Here is a 20938-nt window from a genome sequence, read left to right as displayed (position 1 = left end):
TTTATAATTAAAAATGGGCTGAATTATAATTTTGGTGAAATATAATGGAAATTTTAGCTTTAATTCAACATTTAATTCAACATATTTTCACAAAGATTATTTAGAGTATTTTCTCTGGATTGATCTCAAACAACAAACCCTTCCACATTTTAATATTACATAGTGATCTGGTAGTTGTGGCTTTCCAGAACAGACCTGTGTAAACCACAATTTTCACACATCTGTTTCAGAGGCTATACTCACACTTCGTATCGCCTGCAGCCACAGAAACAGCGGATAATCCGCTGTCCTGTGTTCCTCCGATTTCAAGACAGCTCACAAGAATGAATCATTTTGACTCACTATGACAAATTTCTCTCAAGCATAAATTGAAATGTAATTACCACAAGTTCTTTTGGACACTGTGTCATTTTGTTAATGTATGAATGATTCATCTCAGAACACAAGGTTCATTTGTATTAATAAATGAATTGCAGACTAGGAGTCCGTGCCCAGGTAAAAATTTAGTTTCCATTTTCATTTTCCCTTCAGCAGCTTTAAGGACATTTTTATTCTTTCTGAACTCTGATCCATGTCATCATCACAGTCCAAAATTTGTGCTTTACTGCCTCCTAGTGAATACAACAGTAGGTGATAATGGGTTAGAAAGATTTGTCAGATTACCAGTTATCACTGTAGGGCAATAAATATGACATCTGCTGCTTTTCACACACATCATACCAAAGACAAATCTAGCACCCGGTGGTCCATTTACCAGCTGTTATGGAGCTTTTCATCATCTCATTTTTTCTTGTTATTGTGGAAATGTAGCTGCAACCTGTCATTTCAAAAGTTATGGAAGAAGCTGTTCAGGGAAAGATGAACGAGAGGTGTGAAGATCTGCATCATAAAAGCAGATGTCAAAAAGTGCATAACTCATCTAGGTTTTTATTCCAGATTTATTGTAAATTAAAAATAGGGAAGATTTGGATTATAATGTATAAGAAATATTTAATGCTCTGTTCTGGCTATTACTTGATTTCATCAGGCTTAACACTATGACCACCTGCCTAAGATTGCATTTGTCCCCCTTTTGCTGCAACCAAGACGTTAGCAACAGATCCTCAGCCACATCCATCAGGGAATATCATTTCAATGTAAGCATGTACATGGTCTGTAACAATGCTTAGGAATGTGCTACAAAGTAACATTCACATGGATGGCGGGACCCAAAGTTTCAAAGCAGAAAATTGCCCAAAGCATCACACTGCCACCACTGACGTCCCCAGGTAAGGTACGCATAAGCATCCGACCATCCACATGATGTAAAACAGGGGTAGGCAAGTCCAGGCCTCGAGTGCCGGTGTCCTGCAGGTTTTAGATGTGTCCTTGATCCAACACAGCTGATTTGATGGCTAAATGACCTCCTCAACATGTCTTGAAGTTCTCCTGGTAATGAACTAATCATCTAATTCAGATGTGTTGACCCAGGGTGATATCTAAAACCTGCAGGACACTGGCACTCGAGGCCTGGAGTTGCCTGGGGAACTCGACACTACCCCTGATGTAAAATAAAACATGATTCATCAGACCAGACCGACTTCTTCCAGGGCTTCATGCTCACATGTCAATTATTCGTCCTTTCGGCAGTGGACATTGGTCAGCATCCACATTCTGACTGGTCTGCAAAGCCACATTAGCTCATCTGTCAGACCAGACCACACAACTTTTCCTCACCACATGCATCACTGAGCCTTAGCCATTGATGTTTTGGAGATGCTCTGACCCAGTCATCTAGCCATCAGAACTGGAACCTTATCAAATTTCCTCAAATCATCACCCTTCCCCAGTTCCTGCTCCCAACATAAACTTTGAAGATAAAATGATGAAGAGATAATGAGTGTTATTCACTTCACCCCTCAGTGGTCATAATGTTATGCCTGATTAGTGCATACCTCAAAGGTATGTTTTATAAGTTCTTCCTTTTAAAGAGCAGGGTAGTGCTAAATATACTGATAACAAGTGAGTTACAATTAAAAATCAGATGTATCTCACAAGTTCTGAATTCCTAACAAAGAAGACTATTAGGTTCTTGCAACCTATGATTAAGTAGCTTGTAGAACCACCTTTAGCAGCAAGTAATCCTTTTCTGTGTGACTTTATCAGTCTCTCAGTGGGAATTTTGGCCCATTCTTATTTACAGCGTTGCTTCAGTTTATCAAGAGGCAGGCATTAATTTTTGCTCTCTTAGGTTTCTGCCACAGCATTTTAATCTGGTTGAGGTCTGGGCTTTGACTGGACTGTTGCAGCACAATGATTCTTTACATTTTCAGTCATTCTGTTGTAGATTTGCTGCTGTGCTTGGGTTCACTTTCTAATTGCATGACACAATTTCAGACAACTTTTGATGACTGAGAATGCATCAAGACATGTAACTCTAGGGTTTCGTGCTTCATCTTGTCTGAGCACAGTCTGACTTTGCGGTGAGTTTGCTGGTACAACCACTCCTGGGAAGACTGGCATTGAGCAAGACTTCATATTAACCATCAGCAGTGAGATTTCAAGCATTTCAATAATCATGCCTTCTACACTTCTCTATCTACTGATGTCTCGTTTCACTACTGTGGGGTTTTTCCTTAGTAACTTCAAGTTGTTAGTTGCTTAGAAAATCAATCCTCATGAGACACAATGAAATATTCTCTTGAAAGTTGAAAGTTCAGCCCAGCGTACATCTCAGAGGTGCCCTGCTGTCATGAAACTGCAGATGCTCCAGAACAGCTTCCAAACAGACCTTGAGTTCAGATTGTTTTGCCTGCTGCTGTTTCTGAGGTCAGGAGTAAACTTTTGTTCATGTTACTCAATAACACTACCTGTAGGGATGTTCTGTTTTCTTAAGAGTCTGGCTTAGTTCAAACTCTCTTTAAAATATAATGTTTGATGTATGAATAAAATATAAGAAAAAAAAAGAAATCTTATCCAGTCTAAGTGGCTGACAGTTCACCATAGAAGAAGATGAGTCATTAAAAAATCATGAAGGATGGTGTTGATGCCTGATCGGAACTTCAGGTCACAGCAAAAAACAAAAAAAGATAAAGTGGAAAGTAATTAAGATGAGAACGAAGTCAGGATTTTCTCTCTTGATATTTTGCAAGTCAGTCTCACAGTAAATGTACACCAGCTACAGCTTTCTACAGTGGAAACGGCTCTAAAATTATGAGATACTTTCACTTATTCCTGTTTCTTTCTACTGACCTGCATACAAGTCATGTGAATGTCATATTTTTTTATTTTTTCCATTCCAGGTGGTGCATGACTCAAACACTGGACTTATCCTAGAGACTGGGGTTTAGATTCTGTGTAGGTTAGTTTTTAATAGTTAATTTGTATTTTTTAAAATATATATTTTTTGCTGTTTAGGCATGTTATCTTTAGAGTTTGACCCAGGAGACTTGGAGTTTACGTCCTAAGTGGTATCATTAGTTTTTCTGTATTATATTGTTTTTAGTTGTTCTTCTGACAGTGTTTAGTTTTGTTTGGTTTTTGGGTGCAATTATTTTTTCATACTATTTTTAGACATTGTCTTTAGGGCCATCATAGCTGTTACACCTTTTGCTTTGAAACTGTGCAGTTTTTAATCATCTATACATCCACACATTTTCTTAATTGCTTTTCCATTTCAGGGTGATGAGAGAGCTGGAGCCTATCTCACGCTCGTGTTCGTACCGATTTAGAATTGCCAGTTAACTTTAGTGTGGGAGGATTGTGGAGTGCCCAGACAGAACACCCACACAAGCACCAGGAGAGCACAAAAACTCCACACAGAAAGGCTCCAGCCAGCCAGCAGATTTGAACCAAGAACCCTCTTGATGTGAGGCAACAGAGCTGACCACTGTACTGCTTTGGTACCCCATGAGGAACTTAATTGTTAAATAAAAACTGGACTTGTCTAAAGAGCAATCCTGACCGCCTACCACCATCCATAAAGCTATTATTAGACTTCTTGTTTTCACCAGGAGTCATGGGCCAGATTTTCTTGGCTGAGCACAGAGACTTCTTGACCCTAGTCTTCACTGGATGCCTCAAAATTCACATTGTGAGCAAAAACTTTGTTGAATTTTGGTGTTTGTTAGCATTGGACCTTTTCCTGCTAAATTATCCATCTCGTGGTTTATCATACAGACATGACAGTGGTTTAAAAATTCTTATTAATAAGTAATCCAGGAAAAAGTCAGTTACGTTGGTGAGTTATTTTGTCTTCTTTAGACAGAAGCTTCAAGCAAAATCAGCAAACCTCAGAGATTTTTGAGGCAGTTTTGTTTTTCTTCACCTTCAGACTGAAAATAAGCTCACTGCATAGAGCTGCCTGAGAGATTTTAGACACCTGATATCCTTTCACTTCAGCCAAAGCACTGAAAAACCTATATTTTTGAATGGCAACACGGTGAAGCTGTAAGCAAAGCCACAATACCAGCTGCAGCTGCTTTGTCAGTTGATGGGTAACAAACTCACCAGCAACATGAGGTAAATTATAAATTTGTTGGAAACAAACAAGACTGTCCAATTCATGCCAAAGCTGCAAAACCGACCTCTCGCGGAGCTGCTGGGAGGCAATAACAGAAGCAGAATAAAACCAAACTGGGTGAAAAGTTAAAAACAAAACTGCTCCAAACTCATGAGTAAGCTCTACACACATAATATTGCTGTGGCTTAATTAAACATTTATTAAGTGATTGTCTGCTGTGCCTGTGGTTTAGCAGCGTTTGGCTGCAGCTGCCTGTCCTGGACTAATCCTCTGTATTTTGTGCTGAGAGATAACGAGAGGGTGACAGGACTGAGAAGAGGAGAGGGAGGAAAAATGGGTTGCGGCTTTCCTTGCAAACAAATACGACAGAGAGGTGAAAGCTGTGATCCATCCATCTGTCTCTCTGCTCCTTTTCTCTCTTTGGTTTCCTCACTCTTCGCCTCTGTCTCTCATTCACACTTTTTTCTTTCTTTTTTTTTGCTTCTCTCCCACCTTCTGTCTTCCCTGTCTCTTTCTCACTAATGAGAGCCAGTGGGGTTTCTCAGCAGCCTAACAACCAGCATGTTTGTCTCTGCCCAGACACCAGGGGCCCACAGATTACTGCTCCCCCATGGACTAAATGAATACACAAATAAATACAAGGCTCCCAGTATATTTTCTGCAGCACCACATTGCACTAAGAATATAACACGATGAAAAATGCATGCGACAGGAATGGTGGCAGAGGTGAAGGCAGGGCCAGGGGCACCTTGGGTCTGATTGGCCCCTGCATACCTCACGCCAGAGTCAGAGAAGGATGGCTTGTTAGTATTATGGATGGAATATTGAACAGGACAGCTGAAGATGTGGGGGACCTCATGATTCCAGGTTTTATTAAACGAGGTGGCACAAGGGCGGCCAAGGAAACTGCTGGGAGGCCAGGGGCAAAATCATAAAAAAATATTTTAAGATATCATCTACAAAAAGACACAAAACAAACTGATGCAAAATGACCACAGGTATACCCAAGAAGGCCAAAACACACTAAAAAAAACCCCAAATCAGGCTCAAAAGTTCATAAAAAGATTGAAAAGTATTAAAAATAGACCCAATAAGACCACAAGCAGATTCACAAGGACCACCGACAGCCAAAAAACTGTGAGAAAAGTGTCCCTCTGGACTCACAGAGCTTAAAAATGACCATGCAATCATGTTAAATATCTTAACACCTTCACAATGTTCTAATGGCGCTTCTCAACAGGAATTAACAGCTCTATGAAATAAGGCTTAGACACAGACACAAAATGACCACTGAAAGACACAAAGCAACAACACATGAAAACAAAACTGAAAATAAATGTAAAAGGACTACAAACAGCTGTAAAATAACCCTGTCACTAACAAGAATCAAAACTTTAAAGGCGTCTTATCTAAAGTTACTTCCCAGCATGATGAAGTTCATCAGAATATTAATGTAAAATGTGCTTCACCATCTTCACGATCCTGATGCTCTAATTACTGCCGGGAGATAATAACGTTCTCCATAGTTACTGCAATCATTTTATCATTAGACTGACATTTTATTAAAGCCTTTGTTAGAAAATTGTTTCAGTTAAAGTGTCATTTTCTTATCGCCGTTACATTGCAGGGGGAAATCTTATCTTCATTACATGGAGGAAAACAGGTAGGAGAGAATTACAGAGACGGACTGCATCCATCTTTTTACCCCGGTCCATTACTGCAGTCTGCCACCGCTGTGAAACACAATCTCTCACACAGCATCGGCAGAGTCTGTGGGCTGCCAGCTTCATTACTGCAGCATCAATCTTAATGCTGGAAGTAAAAGAGTTTTATCCTAATCAATGCAATTCATGAAAGTCTTTAACTACAATCTGTTTAAATGCTTAACATTAGATATTAAAGCTAAAATATCTCATGACAGACTGTGGATTTAGTTTATGGATTGCAAAAGGAAAGAATAAAACTCCAGTATGACACCGTCTATAACCTGACTTCAAAAACATGTAAATTTCAATAGCATAACCAAAAACTAAATGTAGAGTATACTGCATGTTATGGCTTGTGTACTGAACTGCATTAATTTAATGCCTAATACAATTTCTATCCAGTCTGTTGGTTTTATATAATTATGACGGACTTAAGAGAGACTTAAAGCAACATATATACGGTATATATAAAAAGGTAAGGCTGCCATCTAGTGGCAAAGCTAATTTAGTTCTGCAGAACGAGCTCATACATATGAAAACGACGTCTATACAATATTTAAGATTCTGGTACAAAGTACAAACATGTTAAAAAAAATTTTTCAAATAGTGACTGTTTATGCAGTTCAGAGGAGTTATGACAGGGAATCAACAGACTCTTTATGAATGCTTTCCAGATCAGTTTTAATCCATTAATAATTAAAACCTCTGGGCTTCCAGACTCTCTAAGCAGCCAATCACATGGCAGCAACTCAGTGCATTTGGTCAAGATGACCTGCTGAAGTTCAAGCTGACCATCAAAGTGCATACGAAAGGTGATTTGAGTGATTTTAAATGTGTCAGAGTTTTTGCCAAACAGGAAGGTCTGAGTGTTTCAGAAACGGTTGGACTATTCTGATTTTCCCACACAATCACATCACATTCTATCACATGTCAGAGGTCAGACTGCTTTGACTGATAGGAAAGTAACTCAAATAACCACTCGTTACAACCACAGTATGTAGAAGGGAATCTCTGAATACAGCACCGTGAACCTTGAAGCAGCTGAGCCATGGCAGCAGAAGAGTTTTGAAAGGTTTTCCTTTGGTCATGTTGCACTTTTTAGAGTGAAATAACTACAAAAATGATTCACACAGCTTAAGTTACCGTGCTCACAAGATGAAATGTTTGCATATCACACATGCAAAGATGCTAAAGTAACAGCAGACACAGGTTACAGCTTCAAAAGCAAACCAACGGCAAAAAAAATAAAATAATAATATTTAAAACTAAAATATTAATTGTTGTTTAATTGTCTTTCATTTAAAAATCTCCCACATTTCAGTGTTCCAGCTCACCCAGTGTGAAAAATGCATGTTCCTCTTTTCATTTTTTAAATAGTTTTCCATTTTTAAGTAACATCACAGTGTGAGGGGCTTACTTGGGGTTATGGGTAAACATTAAACCAAAACCTTTAATCAAGAAATCAGCACATTATTCCACAATGAAAAATAATCATCACTCAGTATCACCATAATTAGCCCCATGCGAGCCAAATGAAGCAGCCTGTCCATTAGCGATAATCTGGCTGTAATATAGGAGAAAAACAAAGGAGGTATTTTCTCTGCATTATTTGCCTCTTTTGATTTTTCTTGTATTATATTCATATTTTTACAGCAGTAGGTCTGAATCCTCCTTACCGCTGATCATTACACCTTTTCTTCCACCATGGAGTAATCAGCTTCATCTAAAAACCTGTTAGTATTTTATAGGTAGTCGATTGAAGTTTACCTGAGCATGAGAGGCAGCAGATGGCCTTCCTCTTTTGTTAGCTGAATAAGTAAAATAAACCAAACTGTTACCCTGGTCTGCAAAATGGATTTGTTTACTCTGTGGCTGTTCAAGTTCTGTGTAACTTTTATGTAGTTTGAAGTAAATTGCCACCATGGCACCTTTCTCACTTTGTCTTCTACAGCAGGGTAACAATAGATTCTTCTAAATTGAAGCCCAAATACGTAAATAGACTCGATGTGCATGTTAGAGATGAATTGCTGATTTTTACATCAGAAGCTCTTCCTGACCCCAACGGATTTGTGTTTCCTCCTGGAATCAAATTCATATTCATGACACAAAACGTATATTTTAAACAATCAAACAGAAATAAAGCAAAACAACATCATCATCAATCATATGGTCCTTTTAATGCTTGATCTGAAGATGCTTTTATGGGTTTGAGCAGCCTTTTCATCCCGACAATAAAATCTCGTTTTTGACATCATTTTTGTCTGTTGCAAGTTTGAATCATATCTAGAATGTACAATTACGGGAAGATAAAACTCCGATGACTGGCATTATTTATCTGCATTATCTTTGTTTGCTGACGAAGTCAATTTGTTTTTTATTTTAATATGTTTAGTGAGCAGAATCCATTGAAAACTGAACTTTAAAACTTATAATAACACAGGGGTCTCTCTATGTGACTATTCATTTTGTATAGCAATGACATTTACTAAGTATTAAAAGCCCTTAAAAGGGGAAAACTAATAAGAACGAATGCTTTACCAAGTCAGTGATAATGTCTCTCTTTATTGACACTTAATAGTTAACAAAGAACAGATAGAATTTTAATTCTGTAAGACGAGAAGAGTGCAGAAAGTGAACGTGAAGCTGTCTGAAAAGCCATTTCATTTGACGGTAAGACTGGAAATATTTCATGTTGCACGCACTGTGGAGGCAAATCTAACACAGCTGCACTGAGCAACATACATTTAAATAAATAGTGTAACTAGGATCCTGGATAAGACATTAAACGTACCAATGATAGTGTTTAAGCTCTGGGTGGTTCCAGTCACAAAGAGAACATTTTCTCTTTCCATAAAGCCCGCCAAAATAAGAGTCTGTGTAGGGTTTATTTTAATGCATGGAGAAAGCTGTCCTATGACGCATCTCCACTTCTAAAGCCTACTGAGCAGTGTTGCTCTTCACATGCTCTTATCAAATACATAATAAGCTAAAGGCAGGAAATTGAAAAAGCTCTAGCTTTATGTGTGACAACATACTAAAACAGCAAATCTAACTTTTACCTTTTCTCCCTCAGCCGAATTCATCCGACTCATCGCTTCCATTCTTCACTCTCAAGGTCAAAGCTGATAAGCTATGAATATTCCCAGTCATTCCAGTAACAAACATGATAATAAAGCACGATAGGACAGAATAGAAGGAACTTCTGGCCAAAGAAACTCATAACACTAATAGCTTCTTGGCTAGAGGACAAGCTGGAAGGTGATAACATCAGGAAGATGAAACATTTTAACTGTGAGCAAACTTTCACATTTTCTCCCTCAAACTGACATAGTGAGTAGGTTGAGAAGTTGTTGTTGCATGTTGTTGAATGTTTTTGCATGATTTCCAGCCTTCTGCAAAGATGATGACACTTCAAAGCATCTTTTTAAGCCCCTCCTTTCGTTGCAGTGACACGAGAACACCGACTCGATGAGTAGCAGGAGGATTAAAACAGAGAGGTTCAGAGGAAGTCATGTCCAAACTGTGAGACTCTGTGCACCCGAAATCCAGCCGTGCCATGAGCTTCTGTTTTGTGCGGGTGGAAAAAGTGTCTGTGTGATGCATCAGAGGGTTAGCTGAGGAGGTCAGGCTGCAGGCCAATACGCTGAAGGACGTCCTCGGGCATGCACAGCACCGGATTCACCGGTTTGATCTGTTCGTCTCCAAGCAGGGAGAGACCTGCAACCCCGAACAGGGTGTGGAAAGGATCCACCTGCAAAGGAGGATTAATAGGAATCAATAAGACTGATTATAGAGAAAATACTACAAAAGTGGGCCACAGAAGTGGACCAAAACACTTCGCACTCAGTGTCTTTGAAACCACCTGCTTTACCTCACATGCAAAGACTTTTTTTCAGTCCAAAACATAAATATTCAAATTTAGATTCTTAAAATTCTTCTCACCATATCTCCTGGTCTATCGGCAAAACCTCCCGTCTCCTCGTCTTGACAGGCCAAAATAAACTTTCGCAGCTTGTCTTTGTCAATCCAGCGGATCCTGCCGATGATTTTCAGCGAGGCCAAAACCCACCACGAGTAGCACACATCTGGAAGCTGAATGATACCGAAAGTAAACCACAGCTGTTGCACGTATTTTCTGCCACATGCCGGTTCAGAATATGGAGGCAGCAGTCTGCAGAGACACTGAGAGCTGCCTCTCCCCACTCTACCTCCTTTAGCTCCACTTTTCTTGGTAGGATATGTCTGAAACACCTCAACTAGGAGGCGTCAAGTCAGTCAGCCCAGTCAGTCTTAGTCAGATGCCTGACAACCTCAACTGCCTCCTTTTGATGTGGAGGAGTGGCTCTACTTTGAGGCCCAAAGAGGACAGAGAACCCAGCCACCCTTTGGAGGAAGCTGATCTCCTCCTTTCAGACATATTAATATTTTATTTAATCTTAAAAACTGTATTTATTACCAGGTAATCCAATAAATCATCAGCCTGTTCAATCTGTATTATTGCTTCTACAGCTCAAACTCTTCAACTGCGAAGGAGTCTGAACTTCAAACTATAAAACCAGATACTTTCATTAAGTAACTCAATACTTCACAGTGTTTGGCACAAACCTTCTCAGGTCGACCATTCAGGCCTCCAGACGGCAGCTGTCTCTCACACAGCCACCACCCCAGCAGGTCAGCGTTCAACTGGTGTAACTGGCCAGTGAGCGACAGGAAGCCAGTGCAGCAGTAAATCTGACAGACAGGAAGGAAAACACCGGAAATTGATTTAAATAACAACTGATCCTAAAGTGCCAAATTCACCACCATCCAGGTTGAACACGTCATCCTTACACTGCAACTGTCTTGGCCTCATTTATAAGTCAGCTTCATTCAACAAGACTGGTGTGCAGGAGCAAATCAGGCAGGAAGTGTCAACTTAACATATCATTCCTTTATTTTATTTTAGGTTGAAACTTGAAAGAGTTTTGCTGCTTTTGTTCAAAAAGATTGATTTACTGTCTGACAGCAATTCATTAAAAAATGAAATTGTTATGATTATTGAATCTATTGACAAATAATTGCAATTTTGCTCAATTCTATTTTCTATCAAATAGAAACAAAACACTTCTGAGAGTCTCCAAACTTTTCTGTGGGAGTAAATATCAGTATATCAGTGAACTCACCTGACCAGCATGAGACTCAGAACCAGGTCTGCATCCAAAGCCTCCATCAAAGTTCATACATGACAAAACAAACTCTACGGCTTTGTCAACATTGATCGTGTCCATCTTGCCCTGGGAAACAAAAAACATCTTAAAATGAAGTATAATGAGCTTAAATTAACAGTTTATTAAAACATGCTTGTTAAGACTTAAGAATGAAAGAGCTGTTGAGTCAACTGATGAACTTTGTGATATTGTGTAACTTTATTATTTATTTAGCTTCATTTTATCGACACAAAATAAAGTCCGATGCTCCCACATAACACTGCCAAGTAATGGACTTTCTAAAACAGGTTCAACTATAAAAAGTTTTAAGTTAAATAATAAATCATGTACATAATAATTTACATAGAAAGACTAACATACATACCAGTAATGCGAGTGTAGCAACAGCGCAGAAGGAAAACCGTGTGTCTATTTCTCCTGCAAAGACAAAAAAAATGTAGAAAAATTGTTCTTAGCTTTATTTATTTCTTCCCTAACTTAGAAGCACGTGTATTGTGGGATGTGAGAGTAAAACTCACTCACCCCACTTGTCCCCCGCAAAAGAGCCATCTTCCTGCTGCAGCCCTTTCACATATTCCACAACTTTGTCCACATCAATCGCATCTACGCTGTCATACAAGCACAAGATCTGAGGAAGAGAGTTCACAAAATACTAATAAACAAGAGAACATAAAATACACCATGTGCAGACCATTCAAGTTCCTTTACAGACCAGACACTATGGGACATAATTTGAGATGTTTATTTGAGCTAAATATAAGCAGCACTATGAAGAAAAATAAATAAACATCTAGAGGAATAAACACTAGAACTGCTAAAAAATTTTGCTAAAGAGGGGCCAATTCAGAAATATTAAAGCACATATAAATATTTAAAAGTTCAGTGTATCATCTAGAATTAAAGCTGTAGAGAATACGAGAGTAATCTGCTACCTGGACGGCACTGAGGGTGTAGAGCAGGTGGGGGTCGTGTCCGATGCTGGCGCTGATGCCTCCACACTCGTGCTGACAGGCTTTGATGAAGTCTACGATCTCCTGCTGGTTCATTCTGGGTAGCTCCCCCATCAGGTCCATCACAGTCAGCCCCCAATAGATGCCGCTCATCCTCAAGTACTCAGACAGCGTGTACTCCTGACAAAACACCAGAGGTCAGCAGCGTTAGTTCAAAAACATTGGCTGCTTTTTAGTGATTGCCCCTCTGAACTCCAAAGTCTACCACAGAAGCTCAACTGGATTGTTTTTGGAGGTTTTCAAGACCACCCATTCAGCGACCCCTTAGAATTTGAGGCCCACACTTTCTCATCCCATTCAGTAACTCCTCATCTTCTTTGGGTAGGAACATTGTCATCACTCGAGTGGCGGGATGACAACGACCACCCTTTGCTTGCAAGTGGCCAAGCCCAGAATAGAAACACAGATATCAAGGCTCTGATGAGGCCTGTGCTCACATAGTCGTCCTTTTTGGAGCCGTAGGCAGCGATGTAGTCTGCGTGTTTCTCCAGCAGCAGCGTGCTGGGAGCGTCGGGCTTTATGATCACATCTTTCACCTGGGTCCCCTGAAATTCAACACACATCAACAACACGTCAGACAGCCTTAAAACGCAATAACCTGAAAAAAAATCAAACTTGACTTCTTCCTCTTCGTAATCTAGCGCTGAGTTAACCCCTGTTTAGCAGATAAATGGCTGACTGTTAACATGATTCACGGCTTGTTGACAGGCTGCTACATGCTAACATCTTAGCCACTCTGCTAGCTGCTTTCACTGATTAGCTCGCTTGTGTGGGACTAAGTTTGGATAGACTAGAGGAAAGAGCACACTTACATAATATTTTATTGTAATGTTATCCTAAACTACACTCGTTATCACACTGGAAACAGGTCGCTAGTTACCATTCTGACATGATCCGGCGTTTTCCTTCTTCCTCTTCTACAACAATTCGGGCTGTTGGTTTGGAGCGCGTTATTGCCACCTATTGGTTTGGAAGGAGAACTGCAGCCTAAATCCTCATATTTGAAGTGATATTTGTTACTCGAATATATTTAAGCACAAATGTTCAGGTATCTTACTCAAGTCATTTATTTTTGCAGTGTTGGGGGAAAATTTCCCACTGCAATTATTTTTCCATAACCATCATGTGCAACTTCGAGCAAGGCACCACTGAAAACACTATGACCAGCTACATCACTGTGTGGTTTGGAAACTCTACCTGAATCACATAGTAAATGCAGCAGAAAAGATCACTGGTTGCTTCATTGCCCTCCCTCCTCGACAACTGTAACACCTGCCTAGCAGTCAGTATTGTGGTGACCTCCTCCATCAGACTGATACACAGCTTCAAAATATTGAACTCCTTCCTTCCTCAACTCACTCCCCACTCTGTCCCCCTAGAAGACTGGATTCTAACCAACCCACACATGAGCAATGTGTCTTACAACTAGCCTTTACATAAAGGACATTAGTGCTGCTGTTGTGTCTTGAAGACTATATGGCTGTCATCTACACAGATTACTTCAATTACAGAACTGAAAATGAAGCAGACTTTTTAAAGTTAAAGAAGTTGTTTTAATAAATATAATGAATATTTGACAGATTCCTAACAAGTGAAGCTTGCAATAAAAAGAAATAAAATAAAAAAACCAAAAAAAACAACAACATGGTTGTGAATGCTCTGTCATTAGGTAATGAGCTTTCTCATGAGTCCTTTCACGTGGAGGACTCAGAAGAAATGAAATTTAGAAAAGACTCAAATTGCTTGTTTATTTAGCAAATGGGAGAAAGGAGAAGAAAGAAAAATAAATGTTTAGACTGAATGAAATAATTTATTCAGTGACAATTTATGGACACAATTCTCTATGATGTGACAACGGTCTATCGTCAGCTCATCCACACGTGCCTTGTCTGCACAGGTAAGCCGTAAAGCTGACGCTTTACACTGGATATTCATTTGAAATCTAGAAGAGACAGCAGCTAAATGTAAAATCAAACTGTTTTCAGACAGCATGCAATTTTACACTCATCAGTATGTTTACACATTCTGGCAAGAAATTCATTTCTACATTTAAAACCTTTTGTTTTTAAAAAAAAAAACAAGCAAAGATCAGTATGAGAGTCAGAACTGAGAGAAAAGGCTTAGAGTAAGGCATGAAGAAATTAATGACCATTTATCAAACTCCTGATGCAAAGAAGAGTGAATGTGATCAAACACCAATCACACTGTTCAAGTACTGCAGCAACAGAGTAAGGCTGAAGGTTAGAAAAAAGGACTAGGCTTGCACCAACTTTAGTCCCAACAGTTCTGGTTCATCAGCAGAAGCTTCACAGCACAACAGGCAATTGGTAGATCACACTATTAATGCTACACAATAGGCCCCCACCATCATCATTAACAGAAACTGTTCTGTGATCAGCACATAGCTGTGTCATATTCTGCGACTTGATGGATTGGTGTAACTTATGGCATCGTGAATTCTGAGGCAAAAGGAGGCTGATGAGTCTTGGTGATCTGGATCACTCTTGAAAACCGCAGTAGGATGAAGTGACATTAATGCAAAACTTTGATCGTTATCCTGAGTTCAAGTGGCCAAATAGAACAGAAACAAATACATTATGTATACCAAACATGAAAAGTAAGTTTAAATGATGATGAGCAGACTTCATTTCTTGGCTCTTCCCAGGTGTTCTCGGGCAATAATGAGCCTTTGGATCTGAGCTGTGCCCTCGTAGATCTACAAAAGAAATCAGATTAATTAAAGAAGATGAAGCCGAGATGGTGTAGTAGTGCATAGTTGCACATTATTGTCACCCACCTGGTAGATCTTTGCATCCCTCATGAGCTTCTCTACAGGGTACTCGCTATTGAAGCCGTTGCCTCCAAATATCTGAACAGCATCAGAGGCCACCTGATTGGCGATGTCCCCTGCGAAGGCCTTGGCGATGGAAGCGTAGTAGGTGTTTCTGCGGCCCTGGTCCACCTCCCAGGCAGCACGCTGGTACGCCATCCTAGCCAGCTCTACTTTCATCGCCATCTCAGCCAGGAGGAAGGACACAGCTTGGTGCTGCGAAACAAGAAAAGAAGCACGTTGATCTTTTCTTCATCTGAGTTTAAAACAAAAGCAGTCCAACTAAGGATACCCAGATTTTAAAGGACAAACAAAATGCATGAACACACCTCAGCAATAACTTTGCCAAAGGTCTTCCTCTCCAGAGCGTAACTGGTGGCTTCGTCGAGCGCCCTCTGTGCCAGGCCGGTAGCTCCTGCTGCCACCTGCATTGGAGCAAATACATGAACAACCATGCTCAGACAAATCTTCAGCTACAAGTTTAAACTTTTGTCCTTAAATCTGGTGATGTTGCATCCACTGTAGTCCTTGTTTAGTTTCCTGCTGATGTTTTACTACATTTCAAAGTTCCTGTTGTAACAGAGGCAGCTCATAAACTGAAACAAAGCCAGGGTTTTCTTTGGCATTTTGCCTATATAGGATAGAGACAGTGGACTGACAGGAAAGCGGGGAGAGAGGGGAAAACAGGCCGCAAAGGGCAGGAGGTCAGACTTTAACCTGGACCGCTGCTTTTCTGGCCATGCAATCACATGGTCAACCACTGAGCCAAGCTGGCACCCAATTATCGCCATTTAAATCATGGTTCATATTTGTTAGCACACGTTTGAAAATTTAAGAGCCCACACTAGTGCATCTTTGTACTGCTGAGTCACACTCAAACTACAAGCTCAGAGACAACTTTGATCAATATTAGACAGTGAAAATAATAAGATATTCTCCTTAGCTGCAAGTGTTAATTCTCCAGGAGCACAATATATGTCCCTTAAACTGTAGCAAGTTAAATTAGATTCAAATGACGGGGGGGGAATCCACTGCTTAACACCTTTAAAGACCAATAACTTCAGATTTTTGCACTCCAATTTCTAATCCTTTTATTTGCAGATATAATTTGATGCCAAAAGATGAATCATGCCTTTACTTCTTGTAAAGATGAAGCTATGCACAGTCGTTACAGATGTTAGGTTTTGTCACAGCTGGAAAACTTACTGGTGGCCTGGTCATGTCAAAGGCACCCATGGCAATTTTGAATCCAGATCCCTCTCCGATCAGGACATTCTCCTTCGGTATTCTCACATCCTCAAAGGTAATGCCCCTCGTGTCAGAACACCTCTGGCCCATGTTCATTTCCTACAGGCACAAAAACAAAATAAAATTTAAAATGGGATACATTTACAAACTGAACATTTTTCCTCCTTTTATTACATATAATTTTTAACAAACAACGCTATCATTTGCACTACTCAGTAAAGTAATTATCTGACATTACACGTCTAATGTTTATAGAACAGAGCATCAAACTTCTGCAACATTTAAAATATGATTTGCTCACTGAAGAATGTGATTAATGTTTTAAAAGACTCTTTTTCAGCTCACCTTCCTTCCTATTTGAATTCCCGGAGTGTCTGCATCCACAATGAAGCCAGTAAAAGCCTTGCTGGCTGAACACTTGGGATCTGAGTTAGTGCGAGCAAGCAGGAAGTACCTAAAAGTATTAGAGACTAAATTACCAGACAGAAGTTGCTGTAGTAGTCAGATAGAAAAGTAGTGCAAATTTCAGCATTCAGAGTGGCCTTGAGGACGAATGCCCTTTAAAACTGATCACTACAACTTTGCAATACATCAGCAGCAACTGTGAGCACACACCAGTTAGCTTTCCCTCCGTTGGTGATCCACATCTTCTGCCCATTAACAACATACTCATCGCCCATTTTTACGGCTCGTGTTTTGATGCCAGCCACGTCAGATCCTGCCCCGGGCTCAGTGACACAGTACGCCTGCAGAAACCCACACAGGAGTTAAACTGAGAACAGCAGCACAGTCTTTCATTGCATGTTTGCTGCTGTCAGCACACAGTAGTAAAACACAGAGTTTATGGTCCTTTTTACAAGATAAATAAGGCATGACGGTATAACAAGAAGCACTCTGAACTGCCTTGTTGTTCAAAGTCTCCTACACAAACAAACTTTCCTTCATTTGTTACCATTTATTCTATAAAGGGTATTAATAAACAAACTTGAAAGTTAAAATGCTCTGTCATTGTGTTTGTTGTTGTTGGGTTGATTATTGACGTCACCTGCGCCCACCATATGTTAAGGTGGTGCTTTAAAAAGAGTCACAGCCACAGGTCGTAGAAACTGAAGCCACAGGCTGAAATGTGTTCGTTTCTGCTACCATATATTAAAGACATTTGTGATGTAACTGCCTGCCAGTGTCCTTCAAAGTTTTAGGTGGGTCATAGCGACTTAAAGATTACAAAAGTTCCTATAAAGAAGAACTTTCTGTGATAAAGCTCAAGAAGCGTCTACAGGAGGTGCTGGATTATACGCATGGAACATCAAACTGGTGATCCCAGTGGATGGAAAGGATGCACAGAGAGCACGAAAGGGTAGGCAACCAGTCATCAGACGGGCTCTCCACTGAAGTAGTGATCCACTTTTTAGCATCACCGAGCAGAACGGTTTGCACCAAAAAAAGTCATCATAACAGAGTGGCAGGAGGTACAGATGGACACGCAAAGAGGACTTCAGGACATCCAGCATAAATCAACTTATCCAAACAGACAGTTAAGTAATCAGGAATTATCTTCTTTTTAAACCATCTTAAAAAAATAAAAATAAAAGTGTCAATATATTTACAAGCAACACTTAATTGCAATAACACCAAATTATTTCAATGAATGTAAAGACTCTGGACACCACTCCCTCTGTACAAACCATTTACCAAAATGAGGAGCAAACAATTAGCGGATTACAATTAAGAAATTAAAATCTAGGAAATTCTTTATTTGCACCAGAATCTAATGATCTAATGCCTCTGTACCAACTTTGTTGTTTAGTTGAAGAAGTTGGGTTCTTTGTTTTTCCCAGAGCAACAAAATGTTCTTTTTAAAATTCTCGCTGCATGAAAGGCTCTAAAAAGATCTCTCAGTTATGATTTGTCATTTGCTAATGTTGATAAAGGTCATCCAGTAGTGCTGCTAGATAAGCTCGTGAGTCCACTGAATATTACAGATTTCCACTGAGGTCTACGGAATTCCGTCCACAGAATTCCTCATTAAATTAGCAGAAACAGTTTAGTAAGAACTCTCCCTTACAGAAACAGGAAGTCTCACTGGGTAGCCTTTTCAGTCCCAATTATGGAAATTCATTCACGGAGAAGTTTGAGCCTGATCATCTGCTGCTTATCCAGGGCCAGGTCTCAGAGGCAGCAGCCCAAGCAGAAGAGCCCAGACCTCCCTCTCCCCAGCCACCTCCTCCAGCTCATTACACACCGAGGTGTGCCCAGGCCAGCCAAGAGATATAATCTCTGCCTCCTCCTGGTAGGACATGCCCAGAACGCCTTACCCAGGAGGCACCAAGAAGGAATCTCAATCAGATCCTCAAACCATATCAGCTTGCTCATTGTGCCATATGGCAACGGCACCTCTGCTCGGACTCCCTCCCAAATGACTGAACTTCTCACCCCATCACCAAGGAAGGGGCCAGCCAGTCCAGAGAAAACCACCACTTGCATCCACATCTTATTTTTTTTGGTCACTACCCAGAGCTCATAGCCATAAGTGAGGTTAGTGATTTAGAGGGATAAATCAACAGCCTCCAGCTGACACTGCAGAGGCTCGCACCCAAGTGTGAAACAGCAAGAATGAGAATTGGCACCTCAAAATATGACGCCATCATTCTCCACAAGAAACACCTGAACTGAATGTTTGTAAGTACTTTAATTCTAGATGACAGTTTGGCACATTGACACTTAACTAAAATCAAGAGTAGTAACCATGACAGTTAAAGATCTAATATTTCCCTATCAAATATTACAGAGGAAAGAAATATTCCTTAAAATATATGAGGGCACTCTTATCTGTATGCATGTTCTGCAGTAGATGATTGAACTACTGCAGAACAAGCAATATCACTAGATGCTGCATTCTTCCAAATATCAAATCATGTCATCGTTTCCAGTTAAATACTTACACACATGAGAGGCTCCTCAGTCAGCCGTCCCAGGTATTTCTTCTTCTGTGCATCACTGCCAGCAATAATGACAGGCATTTGCTGTGTGGGGGAAAACAGATACAGTTCATTCTAACAGAGCTACTCTTCTCCTCTGTGCTCAATATGCATGAAATAAACTTTGGGAAAACATCATTAGCCTTATTTTCTTAACATGAAATACTTTTGTACGTGTGAATCTAAACAGCTGGCTGATGAACAGTCAAAAGCCGGCTCCAGAGCCCGTGATGGCTGATTACATAAACCCCAAGTTTCCCCCCTGGGTTCAAAATAACCTTTTAATCATCCCTGATACGAGTTCTGTCCTGCTGCCAAACTCTTGTTTATTGGCTTTCGTTTTAAATTGTCTTCTTGGTAAATGGAGTGTATTTGTATAGCGCTTTACTTAGTCCGTAAGGACCCCAAAGCGCTTTACACTACATTCAGTCATCCACCCATTCACACACACTGGTGATGGCAAGCTACATTGTAGCCACAGCTGCCCTGGGGCGCACTGACAGAGGCACCTGCTCCGATTCCTGTCCATATGTACTGAAAAATTATGCCTCTCTGGCTAAGACTTCTCCTTTTCCCTTACTTTAGGAGACATTTTCTCCTCTGAATGTGGAATGAGAGTCAGATTCTGATAATATATGGCCCCTTGAAGCAAAATTGTATCTGTAATAATTTGCTAAATAAACAATATGCTTGGCAGCAGTCCATTTTTGGTGGATCAGTTGCAACAACAGGTTCTAAAACATATTTAAACAAGTTACAAAGCCAGTTTAAAGGCTCTAAATCTGGTTCTAGGTTTGTGTCTTGGTGGGCCTTAAATAAATAAATAAATAAATAAATAAATAAATAAATAAATAAATAAATAAGCAAGCTGTGAATAACTTACTCCGAGAGAGTTTGCCTCCATGGCAGTTTGCATCCCTGTGCATCCATAAGCCAGTTCCTCTGTGATGAGGCAGCTGTCAAAGCTCGACAAACCCATTCCACCTGAAAACAAAGAGGAACAAATAAGGTTTTCAAATGCAGTGTTCAGTGTGTCGAGTTTCCTGAAATTAACACATGTCCACTGCCATTTCCCCCCAGGAACAGCAAACATGGTCACACTAGGCAACAACATTACAGCTATCTGTATTATCTCTTTATGTAAAGGCAACATGTATGGTATGATGGAGACTGCACTAATATTTTACCTGTGAATGAATCTCATCCATGCAAAGCAAAGTTTAGAATGAGCCACTAAATTTCAAATAAGAATGCAACATACCATATTCCTGTGGAATGTGACCGTTAACCAGACCAAGCTCCCACGCCTTCTTGATGATGGGGAAAGGATACTGTAAAGGGAGACAACATGTCAGTGTTACCACTTTTAATTTCGTTGTACCTGTAACAATGACAATAAAGACATTATGTTTCTGATTGTGATTCTACTAAGCCTCTAACAATCATGCCAAAGGAAAA

At 40.1% G+C, this 20938-nt stretch overlaps 2 protein-coding genes across 3 annotated transcripts in view; both read right to left on the bottom strand.

Moving 5' to 3' along the window:
• Positions 1-8749: 8749 nt before the first annotated feature.
• Positions 8750-13384, bottom strand: rabggtb (Rab geranylgeranyltransferase subunit beta). 2 transcript variants are annotated; one of them, XM_005729002.1, is made up of 9 exons: positions 13305-13384; positions 12862-12969; positions 12347-12544; positions 11937-12042; positions 11779-11831; positions 11370-11480; positions 10813-10938; positions 10150-10299; positions 8750-9958 (listed from the first exon to the last, which is right to left on the bottom strand). In XM_005729002.1, the coding sequence occupies exons 1-9, from the start codon at positions 13305-13307 to the stop codon at positions 9818-9820; spliced, it is 996 nt and encodes a 331-aa protein (XP_005729059.1). In that variant the 5' UTR covers positions 13308-13384; the 3' UTR covers positions 8750-9817. The 2 variants fall into 2 exon arrangements, with proteins under 2 accessions (XP_005729059.1, XP_005729060.1); XM_005729003.1 differs by lacking the exon at positions 13305-13384 and adding an exon at positions 13237-13303.
• An 826-nt stretch (positions 13385-14210) lies between these two features.
• Positions 14211-20938, bottom strand: part of acadm (acyl-CoA dehydrogenase medium chain) — an 8377-nt gene continuing 1649 nt past the window's right edge. Inside the window, exons 4-12 of the mRNA XM_005729001.1 lie at positions 20742-20811; positions 20364-20464; positions 19445-19525; positions 17118-17248; positions 16848-16956; positions 16461-16601; positions 15584-15679; positions 15222-15470; positions 14211-15140 (exon numbers count right to left, since the gene is read on the bottom strand). Of these exons, the coding sequence (XP_005729058.1) occupies positions 15069-15140; positions 15222-15470; positions 15584-15679; positions 16461-16601; positions 16848-16956; positions 17118-17248; positions 19445-19525; positions 20364-20464; positions 20742-20811 (1050 nt within the window). The 3' untranslated portion in view covers positions 14211-15068. The remainder of the gene's footprint in view (positions 15141-15221; positions 15471-15583; positions 15680-16460; positions 16602-16847; positions 16957-17117; positions 17249-19444; positions 19526-20363; positions 20465-20741; positions 20812-20938) is intronic.

This window comes from Pundamilia nyererei, unplaced genomic scaffold, assembly GCF_000239375.1.
Source record: "Pundamilia nyererei isolate P.nyererei 1_Seehausen unplaced genomic scaffold, PunNye1.0 scaffold00031, whole genome shotgun sequence".
In the NCBI taxonomy this organism is placed as follows: domain Eukaryota; kingdom Metazoa; phylum Chordata; class Actinopteri; order Cichliformes; family Cichlidae; genus Pundamilia; species Pundamilia nyererei.
Note: the sequence above shows the minus strand (reverse complement) of the source record. Positions and strands in the feature narration are given on the sequence as shown.